Genomic DNA, 17,464 nt, shown 5'->3' with positions numbered 1-17,464 from the left:
GCCGGCGACGCTGAGCGCGCAATGAAATGTCAGATGTCGGAGGTTACCTCCACACGACGCTAAGGGGAGTGCGACATTGGAGACTATATATAGAGGCAATCCACAGTGATATTCAGATATTGAAGGGTTAAAGTGACTCCCCACACTGGAAAACGAAATCAGTTTCACATTGGGCTCAACAAATCAACATACTTGGTGTCCTCTGTTCTGCTCCTGGTGCCTCCAGTACCTTATTTACCTGTATATAAAGTATCTCCTAAAAATGACCTCATCAGGGACACTGCCTGTAAGTCACAGACACGCCCCCTCTAGTTCAGAGCTGAGAAGGGGGCGTGTCTGTGACTTATAGGCACCCAATTTAGGAAAGACCCAACAACTGGGTGCATAACGCCATTGATGTACCAGATGTGTTGACTATTCATAACTAATATATAGTAACATTTTGTATTCTGAGTGGAAGTTCCTTTAAAACACTTGAAGCTAAGAGGATATATATTAGGGCAGCTCTTGGGGCCCTTAAAAAAAACATAACCTATCCTTTGTGTTTCCGAAATCTCTATAGACAAAGCTCTTGATTTCTAGCAACACACTTTTAAGCCCAACCTAGAAACACCCATAAACCGGCCACAATTCCTATTTTTATGCAAATTTTGAAATGCCCCACCCACTTCCCTGCCCCTTTTATGGGACAATCCCTGAAAAAAACAACAATGCTTAAATACAATAGATGGTTGACTGGTTCCAATACAGGTTACCAGGTTTGTCCAATTTTATCAAATGTCTTTGACCGCCTTAAAGGGGGACCTGTATCTAGTATAAAATTCGGAATGACAAAACCTCAAGCCATTTCCGCTATTCCCCTGATCAATTTGGCGTTTGTTTCATTAAAATCGGTGGATCCGTTCAAAAGATATGACCCCAGGAAATTTGTATGTGAATAAGTGCAATCTTTAATGTTTATACAGGGCACAGAGACACGCCCCCAGAGAAAAGAAATGGTTACGCCCCTTTGGCTGGTGCAATCTACGACACATATAAACTACAGGGGATCATATCTTTTGAACGGATTAACGGATTTTAATAAAACAAACACCAAATTAATCAGGGGGGTAGTACCAATCAATTTAGGTAGGTCATTCATTATTCTGTACTTTGGGGACAGGTCACCTTTAAAAGCAGGAGTAACTTTTGGATATTGGAGAGAGCTTATATATCATAGATGCACCCCATGATGGCGGTGTGCCTGGGCACAGGCAGATTGGCGTCGCTGGTGATTCACAACGGCCTCATAGGGAAGGAATTTGTAAATTGCCTGCTTAGAGGAAATGTTGGGTGTCTAATTGTCTCTCAGTGAAGTGGGAAATCTCAGCGAGATCTCGGTAATTTAAAGATCTCTCATTATTACGTGTAATTAAGCAGCTCCAGAAACATTGGGATCCCGCTCATGTAAACCCCGGGGTGATACAATGTAGTCAGCACATGATACATTTATAAAAGGGACTTCTCCTGTAGTCGGGATCCCAGGATACGCAGGAAGCACAGATAGTGATGAGTCTGTATATCCCATATAGAAAGTGTACCCCTTGATAGTGAATAAGTATACCTCATATAGTAAGTGTACCCCCAGATAGTGAGTATGTATATCCCGTATAGTAAGTGTACCCCCAGATAGTATGTACAGCCCATATAGTAAGTGTACCCCCAGATAGTGAGTATGTACACCCCATATATATAGTAAGTGTACCCCCAGATAGTGAGTATGTATACCCCGTATATTACGTGTACCCCCCTATAGACTGTAGTCTCATATTACAGCCATTACATAATGTATTGTTCTCTACAGGTTCAATGTGGACTCCAGAAGCTGCAACATCTCCAAACACGTGAGTCATAAATTACTGCTAATTGGCTTTTTTGCTTAGTCGTCCATCATTTCATAATGTGCAGCTGTCACCCTCCTCCCGGGGATGTCAAGCCTTTACCGACGATGTGTATACAGGTATATACCGATGATGTGTATACAGGTATATACCGATGATGTGTATACAGGTATATACCGATGATGTGTATACAGGTATATACCGATGATGTGTATACAGGTATATACCGATGATGTGTATACAGGTATATACCGATGATGTGTATACAGGTATATACCGATGATGTGTATACAGGTATATACCGATGATGTGTATACAGGTATATACCGATGATGTGTATACAGGTATATACCGATGATGTGTATACAGGTATATACCGATGATGTGTATACAGGTATATACCGATGATGTGTATACAGGTATATACCGATGATGTGTATACAGGTATATACCGATGATGTGTATACAGGTATATACCGATGATGTGTATACAGGTATATACCGATGATGTGTATACAGGTATATACCGATGATGTGTATACAGGTATATACCGATGATGTGTATACAGGTATATACCGATGATGTGTATACAGGTATATACCGATGATGTGTATACAGGTATATACCGATGATGTGTATACAGGTATATACCGATGATGTGTATACAGGTATATACCGATGATGTGTATACAGGTATATACCGATGATGTGTATACAGGTATATACCGATGATGTGTATACAGGTATATACCGATGATGTGTATACAGGTATATACCGATGATGTGTATACAGGTATATACTGATGATGTGTATACAGGTATATACTGATGATATGTATACAGGTATATACTGATGATGTGTATACAGGTATATACCGATGATGTGTATACAGGTATATACCGATGATGTGTATACAGGTATATACCGATGATGTGTATACAGGTATATACCGATGATGTGTATACAGGTATATACCGATGATGTGTATACAGGTATATACTGATGATATGTATACAGGTATATACCGACGATGTGTATACAGGCATATACCGATGATGTGTATACAGGTATATACCGATGATGTGTATACAGGTATATACCGACGATGTGTATACAGGCATATACCGATGATGTGTATACAGGTATATACCGATGATGTGTATACAGGTATATACTGACGATGTGTATACAGGTATATACCGATGATATGTATACAGGTATATACTGACGATGTGTATACAGGTATATACCGATGATATGTATACAGGTATATACTGACGATGTGTATACAGGTATATACCGACGATGTGTATACAGGTATATACCGACGATGTGTAGACAGGTATATACACTGCCAAAATAATAAAGGGAACACTCACATAACACATTCTAGATCTGAATGAATGACATATTCTCATCGAATACTTTGTTCTGTAAAAAGTTGAATGTGCTGACAACACAAAAAAATCATCAATGGAAATCAAATTTATTAACCAATTGATGCCTGGATTTGGAGTCACCCACAAAACTAAAGTGGAAAAACACACTAAAGGCTGATCCAACGTTGATGTAATGTCCATAACTCAAGACAAAATGAGGCTCAGAATTATGTGTGGCCTCCATGTGCCTGTATGACCTCCCTACAACACCTCTGCATGCTCCTGATGAGGTTCAGTATTGTGTGTAGCCTCCATGTGCCTGTATGACCTCCCTACAACACCTCAGCATGCTCCTGATGAGGTTCAGTATTGTGTGTAGCCTCCATGTGCCTGTATGACCTCCCTACAACACCTCGGCATGCTCCTGATGAGGCTCAGTATTGTGTGTAGCCTCCGTATGCCTGTATGACCTCCCTACAACAGCTCGGCATGTTCCTGATGAGGTTCAGTATTGTGTGTAGCCTCCATGTGCCTGTATGACCTCCCTACAACACCTCGGCATGCTCCTGATGAGGATCAGTATTGTGTGTGACCTCTATGTGCCTGCATGACCTCCCTACAACGCCTCTGCATGCTCCTGATGAGGCTCAGTATTGTGTGTGGCCTCCATGTGCCTGTATGACCTCCCTACAACGCCTCTGCATGCTCCTGATGAGGCTCAGTATTGTGTGTAGCCTCCATGTGCCTGTATGACCTCCCTACAACACCTCTGCATGCTCCTGATGAGGTTCAGTATTGTGTGTAGCCTCCATGTGCCTGTATGACCTCCATACAACACCTCAGCATGCTCCTGATGAGGTTCAGTATTGTGTGTAGCCTCCATGTGCCTGTATGACCTCCCTACAACGCCTCTGCATGCTCCTGATGAGGCTCAGTATTGTGTGTAGCCTCCATGTGCCTGTATGACCTCCCTACAACACCTCAGCATGCTCCTGATGAGGTCAGTATTGTGTGTGGCCTCCATGTGCCTGTATGACCTCCCTACAACACCTCGGCATGCTCCTGATGAGGTTCAGTATTGTGTGTAGCCTCCATGTGCCTGTATGACCTCCCTACAACACCTCGGCATGCTCCTGATGAGGCTTAGTATTGTGTGTGGCCTCCATGTACCTGTATGACCTTCCTACAACACCATGGCTAGGTCCTGATGAGGTTCAGTATTGTGTGTGGCCTCCATGTGCCTGTATGACCTCCCTACAACACTTTGGCATGCTCCTGATGAGGTTCAGTATTGTGTGTGGCCTCCATGTGCCTGTATGACCTCCCTACAACACCTCGGCATGCTCCGGATGAGGCTCAGTGTTGTGTATGTCCTTCACGATGAGGTTGCGGATGGTCTCCCGAGGGATCTCCTCCCAGAACTGGACTAAAGCATCGGTCAACTCCTGGATAGTCTGTGCAATGAGACATTGGTGGATGGAGCGAGACATGATTTGCTCAATCAGATTCAGTTCTTTGGAATGAGCGGACCATTCCACAGCTTCAGTACAGGAACTGCTGTCACACTCCAGCCACATGAGGTCTAGCATTGTCGTGCAGACCCAGAGCCAACCGCACCGGCATATGAGTAGATAGAGCACCGTTACTGACCCACTGCCAAAGCGGTCATGCTGAAGGATGTTGCAGGCAGCAGATCGCTTTCCACTGTGTCTCCAGTCTCTGTCACGTCTGTCACATGTGCTCAGTGTGAACCTGCTGTCTGCTCTCTGGCAAATGCAAAGCGTCCTGCACAGTGTTGGGCTCCCCCTAACCTCCATCTGTGGATGTTGGACCCTCATACCATCCTAATGGAGTTGGGTTCTAACCGTTTATGCAGACACATGCGATGCGTTGGAGGGAGGTCGTACAGGCATGTGGAGGCTACACACAATACTGATCCTCATCAGGAGCATGCAGAGGCGTTGTAGGGAGGTCATACAGGCACATGGAGGCCACACATAATTCTGAGCCTCATCAGGAGCAAGGTGAGGTGTTATAGGGAGGTCATACAGGCACATGGAGGCTACACACAATACTGAGCCTCATCAGGAGCATGCCGAGGTGTTGTAGGGAGGTCATACTGGCATGTGGAGGCCGCATACAAACTACTGAGGTATAAATACCAATTTTGTGTATACAAGATACTGGTATATACTAATGATGTATACAGGTATATACTGATGATGTGTATACAGGTATATACTAATGATGTGTATACAGGTGGCTACTAATGATGTGTGTACAGGTATATAGTGATGATCTCTACAGGTATATACTGATGATGTGTATACAGGTATATACTAATGATGTATATACAGGTATATATTAATGATGTGTATACAGGTGGATACTAATGATGTATACAGGTATGTACTGATGATGTGTGTACAGGTATATACTAATGATGTGTATACAGGTGGATACTAATGATGTATACAGGTATGTACTGATGATGTGTGTACAGGTATATAGTGATGATCTCTACAGGTATATACTGATGATGTGTATACAGGTATATACTAATGATGTATATACAGGTATATATTAATGGTGTGTATACAGGTGGATACTAATGATGTATACAGGTATGTACTGATGATGTGTGTACAGGTATATAGTGATGATCTCTACAGGTATATACTGATGATGTGTATACAGGTATATACTAATGATGTATATACAGGTATATTTTAATGATGTGTATACAGGTGGATACTAATGATGTATACAGGTATGTACTGATGATGTGTGTACAGGTATATAGTGATGATCTCTACAGGTATATACTGATGATGTGTATACAGGTATATACTAATGATGTATATACAGGTATATTTTAATGATGTGTATACAGGTGGATACTAATGATGTATACAGGTATGTACTGATGATGTGTGTACAGGTATATAGTGATGATCTCTACAGGTATATACTAATGATGTGTATACAGGTGGATACTAATGATGTATACAGGTATGTACTGATGATGTGTGTACAGATATATACTAATGATGTGTATAAAGGTAAATACTGATATGTATACAGGTATATACCGACAATGTGTATACAGTTATATAGAGATGATATATCGGTATATGCTGCTCATGTGTAAATACTCATACAAGATTTCTGATAATCCATGTCCTCTTTTCTTTTAACGCCTCACTTACATTGGAACTACAGAAGGTATATTACTATTTACTACAAAGATCTTCTGATTAGAGCTGGATTCCTAAGAATATTCTATCTCATATCTATCTCCTATCCATCTATCTATCTCCTATCTATCTATCTATCTATCTCCTATCCATCTATCTATCTATCTATCTCCTATCTATCTATCTCCTATCTATCTATCTATCTATCTATCTATCTCCTATCTATCTATCTATCTATCTCCTATCTATCTATCTCATATATATCTATCTATCTATCTCCTATCTATCTATCTATCTCCTATCTATCTATCTCATATATATCTATCTATCTATCTCATATCTATCCATCTATCCATCTCCTATCTATCCATCTCCTATCTATCCATCTCCTATCTATCCATCTCCTATCTATCCATCTCCTATCTATCCATCTCCTGTCTATCTATCTATCTCATATCTATCTATCTATCTATCTCCTATCCATCTCATATCTATCTATCTCATATCTATCTATCTCATATCTATCTATCTCATATCTATCTATCTCTCTCTCTGTAGATTTATTCCTGGTCTGTGGTTTCCATCTTCTAATATGATCCATTTCCTCCGGCCTCCCACATACAGTACAGATATAATGTCTCCCGCGCCCCCTCCATATAATATGATTATGGAGCTATTATTATATTGTCTTCTTGTGGTTTCTCCATAGACGTTTCTATGAGCAGATAGATGCGTTGTATGTGCGCACTTGTACCGGAGACACCTTCAAGGGTTTCAAGGACATTTCCAGTGTTGTGGGTGTGCTCGGCATAGAGAACTGAAGACACAATAGTGAGAGGGCTATTCCATAGTGATTGCTGGCTATATATAGGATGGACGGGGATGGAGGTCACATGAACTGAGATGAGGCGGGATCAGCGCCCATGTTACCCTCCGCAACTGGGAGGTCTCCAACCAAACTACAACTCCCAGCATAACCTGAGAGCAGTGGACAGCAGTGAATGCTGGGAAATATCGTTTTACAAAATTTTGGAGGCCACTGTTCAAAATCACCCCATTCCTTCCAATAACTACTCCCCTGGAAGACTCAAAGTGGTCTTCAACTGGTGGTTCTGCAGCCGGTGAGAACTACTACTCACAGCATGCCCTGGCATTGGATCGGCCAAATCAAAGAAGGGAGATGTCTGATCGCTGATTGGGTCCTCACTGATGTGTACCCCAAAGTTTATGTGCAGAAGCCTACTAGAGGCCCATTTAGTGGAGTGGAGAAGAAGTTAGAACTTTCTAAAGGGGCACCTATGAACCCCCATCCTCCTAAACCCTGGAGATTACACCACATACTTATTCCCTAAGCTGTGTCTATATCAAGAAACATACTTTAAAGTGGCCATCCAAAATTTCCCAGTATAGGGGATAACATGTTCCTTAGTAGAGGGGGTCTGACCTTTCATGAAAATGGGGTCCTGTTCCCCATAATGAACGAATCGACAGGTCAAGGATGTTCACCTGCTCCATTCATTCTCTATGACACTTATAGTCCATTGATTTCAATATACATAGTGTAATACTACCATATTTTTCGGATTATAAGGCGCACCATCAATAAAGGCGCACCTGATTATAAGGATGAATGACCAGCAGGTGGCAGACCTGTGCACAGTTCAAGGCAGCTGTTGTCTGTAGGTACGGTTCATATCTAAGGCGCGCTGGACTATAAGGCGCACCTTTGATTTCTGAGCAAATCAAGGGATTTTTTTGTGCGCCTTATAGTCCGAAAAATACGGTACTTGATAATACTTGATCGGGTGGGGTCCCAGCAGTTGCCCCCACCATCAGGATAAGGGATAACAATCAAACTTAGTACAACCCCTTTAAGGGAACCACTTAAAAGTTCTCCACTACCAGAATAAAAGTCTATTTTTCTTTCTGCACCTTAATAATTCTTAATTAGGACTGAGAAGGAACAAGAAATCAATATTTGCATATTCCCGCCTACTTTTACACTAATTTATTCGGTTAACAAGCTGCTTCCTCGGGGGGCATTTAATCCTTATTTGAAAATAAAAAATCAGAACTATTCATCACAATCAGCGGGGTGACCGCCCACCACCCGGCCCTCCAGCCGCTCCTATCCGCAGCCCCCCCGACTTGGGAAAAACAAAATGTTTTCATGTTCGGAAGCGCCGGAGCCGCTCAGCGATTCCGAGTAAATCAGGATCTTTGTAACATCACAGCCTGCGCAAATTTATTTGCATTAGCTGTAATTTTAGGTTTTCTATTTCGGGCCTGTCTGCAGCGGCGGAGATTATTCATGTTATAACTAATTGTTCTCAGCTGACTGCCTGGCGATTTACATAAGGGAACCTTCTTAGCCTCGTTTACATGCAAAACGCAGAAATGGTCGCCTCAAGGCAATGAAAATGACCTATTTAAAGGGGTGTTCCGGGATTTATTTATTGATCACCTATCTCTGGGTCATCCGGTAGAGACTACAGAGTTCAGAAGAGTGTTACCGTCGATTCACTCCTTATGCAGCACAGCGCCATACATTGTATAGTGGTTGTGGCGGGTATTGCAGCTCAGCCTTATTCACTATCTTTCTGTCTATCTCTGTCTCTCTCTTTTTCTGTCTTTCTCTCTCTCTCTCTCTCTCTGACAATCCACCATTGTCACAACTCGCCTCCTGCCTCTCCCTACATGGTGACCTCCGCACAGGTCACAGAGCATGCCCACAACACTCTCCATAAATGACAATGTGAGCATGCTTTTTTTGGATGGTTTTTTCTGGTGATGTATCTCCGAATCCGGCATCCTGCAGATTCATAGGACACAGCTCACACTTTAGTCTAGCACATTAGCAGGTACAAATGGGCACTAGAGATGAGTGGACCCGAAGGTCGGGTTAGCACCTGACCCGGACGTATTGCCGGAATGGGAGAAAACAGACAATCTGCCAAATTGATGCCCCATGCCATGGCTATGATTGGCCAAGGAGACCTCTGGGGCAGGACATATATGGGTTATACTCTAAAGCTATAAGTGACATGAAGTATATAGCACAATATCACGCTGACTATATATTCTGTACTTGTATTTCAGGACTTTTTGGGTCAGGCGTTTTGCACACTTGGAGAAGTCATCGGGTCTCCGAGGAGCCGACTGGAGAAGCCTTTGACGTGAGTAACATCAATGCAAAGCTTGGAATTGTTGTATGGTTTTGTTGTTGGTTTTGCCTTTAAAAGGGGTTTCCCTAACCTAAATATTTTGGTGAACAGTTGGTTATAAATAAACATATTAGGGGGAGTCCCAGATCTTAGACTCCCACCAGTCTGTTGTATCCCATAGACATGAATAGAGCTGTGAGATAGGGGGTAAGTGTTGGGTACCGCAATGGGTGCGGACAATGTGCCCTCTAATCTGGGTAACGGGTGGGATACAAGGATCTATTATATAGAGATACAACGTGAGGGTTCTCACAATGTAAAGGAAAGTCTTGCTACACCCCCACCCTCTCCTGAACAGTATGGATTGTAGCTGTGGAAATTGTATGTTTTCTGTGGAGCCTAATTCTATGATTAGGTAGAAGCTTATGATTTTAGAAATTGGAAATGGATACAGTCATAAAAAGTGCTCCGGACAAAGCAATCAAATCATCCATTGTTCCATCTGTTTCTATGGCCACCAAACACGATCATGGAATGAACCCGTAGTCGCACACATCGCATTGTGTAACATAATGTCAGTGCGGTAATTATATTTCCCCTTTCACTATAATATAGAGCATCATAGAGCTGATAACACAATTCTTCTTAAAAGGATAAAAAAAAAATCTTTCCCGCCAAGGATCTGAGCCGGATTAGAAAAACTACAGATTATGTGTAATATTGCAACTTAGTCCCATTCATTCCAATTAAGCGGAACTGCAGTACCACACATGATCCACGGAGGGTTGTGGCGCTCTACAAGAGAGAGACTTTTGTTATCCAGTATCTATAAAGGTAGAGAGTTTTATGAGAATTTTATTGTGATAAGTTTCTTGAATGGCGGTTATATATATATATTTTTTTTTTTTTGGGGGGGGGGGGGCATTTTAACACCCCCAACATATCCAATTTTTCTCATCCGATACAAAGGTGCTGGGCAGCTGATTCCATTGCAGGTGGAATTTTTTCTCTAGCCCTTACCATTGCTGATTAATCAGTGCCTTTAATTGAGCTCTACACTGTCAGGTGGGCGTGCATGCAGTCTGGTACCACCCACTTGACTGTGTAGAGCGTATGAAATTAATAGCATTGATTACTTGGGAACCCTGTGGGCTATAGACAAAATTCCAACTGTGATGTAATCTGTGGAGCGACACCTATTAAAGGATTGAAAGATATGGAGCAGGTTGAGGTCGAGTAAGTCTTCTTCAGGTTGGTCATTGACTGTAGACTGATGTCAGCCTAAACTTCAGATTGGTTAGACCCAGGATTTAATTGGTATTAGTTCATATGTCAAACACCAGGGAATAAGGAATGGGCTTGTAGGATCAACAGATCCTTCTTCCCATCAGGAATACCTGCACAGGAGGTCTAGATGTTCCATATTAGCTTGTACTTACTATAAGAACCTTAACATCCAATGAAAAACCCATTCCAACGAGCCCCAGCGGCTACCCCAATCCCAATTAGTCACCGGTTTAACCAACCAGTCTCTGACTCTTACCAGGCTCCACCCCTTTGTCAGATGCCATAAACATTTGACCAACTCTCTCACATATAAGGGACGGTAACTCATTGGGAGCCAGATATCTTCTCAGCTTTCTTCCCTACCAAGTCTAGTTCAAGTTAGTTGGTGTGTTGTGTTTCCATTTAAGTTCCAACACGTAAATTTCTCTCCCCAATTTCTATCCCAATTTCTCTTGCATTGATCAAAGGATCTATCCAATAGGGATTTAGGAGGGTAACACATTCACCAATACCATAGGAGTAGTCACTGCTTCCTCTGATGGACCTTAGTGGTGTTGGCCAGCTTAGTATGGTCTTTGTAGTGGCTGGTGGGATCCATCAGGAAGAAGTGGACATTGAAGAGATTGGGTGGGGTGTAAATTCTGGTTATAGGTTTGGCTCTGTATTGGTAAATCCATATATTACTCTGACTGTACTGCTACAGTTGACCCAATGGATTTGGAAGTGACAATTCCTGAGATCTTATGTTGTATGTTTCAAAAACATGAGCAAAGATGGTGAAGAGACATTCAGACCTGATGTGCATTAGACTCTTAGCAGGCTCCACCCCTTTGTCAGATGCCATAAACATTTGACCAACTCTCTTAAAGTAAGAACATATTAGGGATGGTAACCCATTGGAGTCAGATATCTTCTCTTTCTTCGCTAACCATATTTAGTTCAGGTTAGTTTGCGTGTTGTGTTTCCATTTATGTTCCAACACTATCCCAATTTCTCTCCCATTGATTAAAGGATCTACCCATCAGGGATCTAGTAACAAAGTCGCCAATACCATCAGAGCAGTTAGTGCTTCCTCTAATGGACCTTAGGAGTGTTGGGAACTTAGGGCTGATCCATCAAGAAGAAGTAGAGCTTCGAAGAGATTGAAGAATGGAGGAAGGATGAACTTGCATGGTGTAAGTTCTGGTTCTAAGTTTGGTAAATCCACATGTTACTCTGACTGTACTGGCACAGTTGACCCAATGGATTTGGAAGTGACAATTTCTAAGACCTTGGGGCTCTTTTACTTACCCGGTCCAGTCACGATCCTGCGACGCGTTGTCCGACGAGGTTTTGGGGTCTGGCTGGATTCACTAAGATCGTGCGCCCGATATCCACCAGGTGTCGCTGCTGCGCCGAGGTCCGCCGCAGTTCACCTTCTTCGTCCCGGTGCATGTAAGTGCTGATCTTGCGATACAAATAGTTTTTTAAATTCTGCGGTTTTTCCGAATCCGTCGGGTTGTCCAATGGCCACGCCCCCCCTGGTGCCGATGCGGCAAGATCCGATTGCATGTGCCAAAATCCCGAGGAAATTCGGCACAAAACGGAAATATTTGGGAAACCGGACGAAAGTGCGGCGTACGGACCCTTAGTAAATGAGCCCCCTTATGTTGTACGTTTCAAAAACTTGAGCACAGATGGGGAAGAGACATCCAGATCTTCCCACCGAGCCGAGCCAGTGACCCATTGTGCGGACAAATGTTCCAGTCATGGTCATAGACCAGTCATGATGTTGCCTGTATAGGCCCCCGCGCCGCTCCGTCTGCGAGCCGGTGACAGGTCTAATCCTCCCTTAGGTAACTCACGGATTCCAATTAATGAATAATTAAAAGGATCGACTTCTGAAGTGTCTCATGCTTGTTTCATCGCCGATGCTAATTCCAGCCGCTAAGTGATTTTCTCCGGCTGGAGGTGAATCTGATTTGCTGTAAGTTTCACTATTTAAATTAAAATGAATCTAATTATGAAAAATCCACGTTTGTTCGGGATCCGCAGAAGAGATGACTCAGCAAAAAAAGGGGATGATTTCTTTTCATATGTAAATAAATTCCAGAATTTTTTTTAAAAAAAATTTTTGGTTCTCGTCTGTGTTTTGATGATGTAAGTGTTTCTCTGAGATATCACATCTAATAGCCGTGCGAAAATTGGCTCATTACGTGATACTGGACTGTTATGGTTTCAGATTGCAGGCTTGTGGGGGGCGGGAGAGGGTTTAAAACTTTTTTTTAGAAAGTTTTTTATTTTTTGTACCAATTTAGATTAGGATTATTGGTGAGTAAATTAGTGATATGAGTTAAGCTATAGATGGCTACAAAATTTAATCTGTTTTGGTTTTTTTAAAAATAAAAGATGAATAAACATCCAAGGGGAAAAAAAATAAAAAAAATCCATAGCCATGTAGATTATAGCGCAGAAGCAGAGTTAAAAAAAATGGATTAAAAAAAAAAACACACTGTGACCACAAACCATCTTGATTGTTAGATTTCCATACCTCTGTTCTGTATTCTATCATTCCCATGATGCATCAGCACAGCATCACATGGGCAGCTAGAAGATGTACATCTCTGCCTGCTGGGAGGACAGTATGATTATCTTTATATCCTCCTACAAATCAAAGAAACCTGAGTATATGGTCAGGGAGGCTGAACTGTCACCTTCTAAATTATAATTGTGTGACTGGAGCCTATATAATCATCAGTAGTAGCTGTGCCAGTTTGTTCCCCGTTCATCTTTGCCTGCAGGGAGGACAGTGTGATTTTCTTTATATCCTCATACAAATCAAAGAAACTTTAGTATATAGTCAGGGAGGCTTACTGTAACATATACATTATAACTGTGTGACTGGGGCCTTTCTAAGCATAAGAAGTAGCTTTAAGGACTTTGTTACATGTACATCTTTGCCTGCTGGGAGGACAGTGTTATTTTATTCATATCCTCCTACAATTCAAAAAAAACTTTAGTATATAGTCAGGGAGGCTGTACGGTGACCTTCTCTATTATAACCATGTGATTGGAGCCTGCCTAACCATCAGAAGTAGCGGTAAGAGTTTGTACCATTTACATCTCTGCCTGCTGGGAGGACAGTGTGATTTTCTTTATATCCTGTTACAAATCAATGGAGCCTTAGTATACAGTCAGGGAGGCTGTACTGTCACCTTCTATATTATAACCATGTGACTGGAGCCTGTCTTATCTTTAGTGGTATAGTTTGTCTCTGTACACCTCTGCCTGCTGGGAGGACAGTGTGATTATATTTATATCCTTATACAATTAAACAAAACTTCAGTATATAGTCAGCAAGGCTGTACTGTACCTACATTATAACCATAGCTTTAGGAGTTTGTTCCCTGTTTGATTAATGAAAGAGTAACCAATAATATTCTCATCCAATCCTGTAGAATATTGTACATTTCCTTTTCTGCAGTGCAATAATATGTAATCAGTGAATATTATGTGTACGTTGCTGCGTTATATATGCGAGGGATTTATCTGTAGCCTTGATGGTAGGTGTGGAAGATACAAAGGTTCATTGGTTGTCATAGATACAGATTTACGTGTAAAGGTAGCTATATAATATATGTATTACAAGATATTATTATAAGGGATGTAGGATCATGCCTGGATCCAATACGTATGAGATATTCAGTATGCAGCTCTTACTGATCTGTCACTTGCATTTAGAAATTTGGATGTTTAATCCCATAGATTTTCATTGGATAAACTGTAAAATTGGGGGTCTTGATCACATAAAATTGGATGGGAAGCAAGAGCGCGGTGGGTCTGCCATGTATGATCTGTATAGCCAACTCTACACTGTCACAGATCAAACCCTGAATAATAAGAAATATATGAGGGGGCACAATCTCCGACTGGAGAAAACAAGGTTTAATCACCAGAGGCAACATGGCTTTTTTACTATGAGAACTGTCAATCTGTGGAATAGCCGAGCTCAGGAGCAGAGCACAGCAGGGACAACAGAGAGCTTCAAGAAGGGTCTAGAGGGCTTTTAAAAAAAAAAACTAAAGCTTTACTCACGTCCGCCCGTGCTCCCAGTGTCCCGGTCGGTCGGAGCCATGCCCCTATTTGGTTACAGGGACTCGGAAGATCCTCTCTGACAACTTCTGGGCGGCCGGGCACCCACCCATCTCCTCTCCCAGTGCTCGATACAGAATCTCCCACGATTCTTTTCATAGAAGCAGTGTAGGCCTGGCCCACTACAGTACCAGGGGATCCTCAGTTGGACCCAGAGGTACAGCAAAAGACAACCCAATTTGTTTTATAGAAGTTGATGAAGGGTGGAGCCCACAGCATGATTTTTCTGGCGGGCCCAAGGGACCCCAAGGGACGCTGTATAGAAGCTTTGTAAAATTTTTCAAAACATTCGGTTTGAGTTTGAATCGACTTCACTCAAACCGGTTGACACCCCCCTCTAGTTCCCTAAAACACAGATTTTTCATCAAATGTCTCATTTCTTAATCCTTAATTAATTCCTGCCCCTCTCTAAACTGTAGGATTGCTCATCCGAAGTGAAGAATAAAAGATTCAGATTTGGTGCCTGAAGAATGCCATATTCATACTAAATCTACGAACCTGTCACCAGCTAAAAATAACATTCCTGCTGACAGGTTCACTTGGAATTGGTAGCCTAATCCAGTAGCCTCTGCTATGCTGATTTTAATAATACTTTTGTCAGCTTTCTGACTCATTTCAGTACCTTATAAAACCTAATTGCACATTACCTGGTTCCCTGCCAGCAGCGTGTGGTGAGTCCTGGGGAAGGGTCAGCTGCATCCTGTGTGTGCCTGTGTCTCCTCATACATCCTTCCTCTACTCCACACACTCCCCCTCCCTTCCCTGTCTGCTCAATGCACATGACAGGGAGGGGGGAGGGAGCTGGATGAGTGTGGAGGAGAGGAGACCGACACAGGCACACACAGGCTGCAGCTTTATCCCCCCACCCCTTCCCCCAGGACTTACTACATGCTGCTGAAACGGTGGCAAGTAATATGAAAAAAAAGTTTTATAAAGTACTGAAATGATTCAGTACTTTGCTGACAAAGGCATTTTTTTAAAAATCCGCATAGCACAGGCTATTGGAACCAGTCACCAGCTAAAAATGACATTCCTGCTGACAGGTTTGATATAAGCAGGTCTGTAAATCCATTATACAGACTGGCCTTTCCTTTCAATGGGAGTTCTGTAATACTTAGTTTCACCTCTGAAGGTGCTGCTGGAAAACTGAAGACTTACTTCTAGGTCTCCTCTTCTTGATCCCTAAGGATCCCAATCACCTTGTGATCTTACTATTTTCAGAGAGATTTCTATTATGAAGAAATCTACATTATAAAAAAATCTATTAAATGAATGAATATTTTTTTGTAATCATTATGTAAAACCTCTGCCCCCCCCCTCATATCCCTGCAGTATCCCAGACCTGGAGTAATGTGATGCCGTGTTACATGCCATCCCGCAGATAGAGGCTTATAATGATAAGCTTATGGAGATAAAATTAGACGTCTTCATCAAAGACCTTGACGGTCAGCGTCTTACCGTAATCGGCTGATAACAGGAAGTAGTAGAATTTAGGTAAAGAGACGTATGAAATCCTTTAAAGGGACACTACCAGCTCCAAGCAGACACAGCATTGTGTATAAGCTTTCCAGAGTTTCCCTAAATCTATCAATTAAGAGATCATTTGCATAATCGTATGCAAATGCGCTTCAAGGGGCGTGGCAATGACTACTGGTGCACCTGGGGGACACTGCCCCTTACATACTGGTTGTCATTCCCATGTTAAAATAAGAAAACGGTGCACCAGTAGACATTGCACCTCCCCTTCCCTGGTGCTCGGGGTTAATTAGGAGATGTAGACTCCCTTTAAGGTAGTGCCAGATGGGCATCCGAGTAGGATACTAACAACATTAATATATATTCACTAAAGGGGATGTCTATTTCTGGTCACTCAAAATGAGCAGCACATGTCCTCCTACTGGGATGGAGGAGCAATGATCGACTATCATCGATCAGCAGCGGGTGTTCTATATACCCACAGTGCCCCCGCAGGGGAAATAAAGTATTACATGCTTTCCCTATTCACACACACATTCACCTGAGGCCAGGTTATATAATATATGGGTCCTCTGCCCTTTTATTCTGCACACAGTTCCCCTTTAAGGCGTGCTCTTCAGTTTAGAATGTTATGTATCCCCGCTCCCCTGGATTCCTGAGATATGGATACATAATAGTAACATCCAGCTATTGTGTTCTCCTAACCCACTACATGGCTTAATTAGAGGTAAGGGAGGGGGTTTAGGGGGGCTCCTAACTCAACGCCTCGGTGTTGTCAGGTACAATCATGTTATTTGCACTGAACGTCGTGTATCTGTCACTTCCTCACCCGCTGCTGATTCTCTTCTACATTTACACACATCCCCTGGGCTTCGCTTATTACAATCTTACTCTCCATATTTCGTTATTTTTCGCCATATGGGGAACGACTACTGGAAGCGGAAATGT

At 42.3% G+C, this 17,464-nt stretch overlaps 1 protein-coding gene across 1 annotated transcript in view; it reads left to right on the top strand.

Annotated features, from left to right (window-relative positions):
- Positions 1-17,464, top strand: part of CPNE9 (copine family member 9) — a 176,849-nt gene that overhangs the window by 80,477 nt on the left and 78,908 nt on the right. Inside the window, exons 6-7 of the mRNA XM_072128058.1 lie at positions 1,844-1,883; positions 9,558-9,634. Coding sequence (XP_071984159.1) covers positions 1,844-1,883; positions 9,558-9,634 — 117 coding nt within the window. The remainder of the gene's footprint in view (positions 1-1,843; positions 1,884-9,557; positions 9,635-17,464) is intronic.

This window comes from Engystomops pustulosus, chromosome 10 (assembly GCF_040894005.1).
Source record: "Engystomops pustulosus chromosome 10, aEngPut4.maternal, whole genome shotgun sequence".
Lineage (NCBI taxonomy): Eukaryota > Metazoa > Chordata > Amphibia > Anura > Leptodactylidae > Engystomops > Engystomops pustulosus.
The sequence above is the reverse complement of the archived record's forward strand: the minus strand, read 5'-3'. Positions and strand labels throughout refer to the sequence as shown.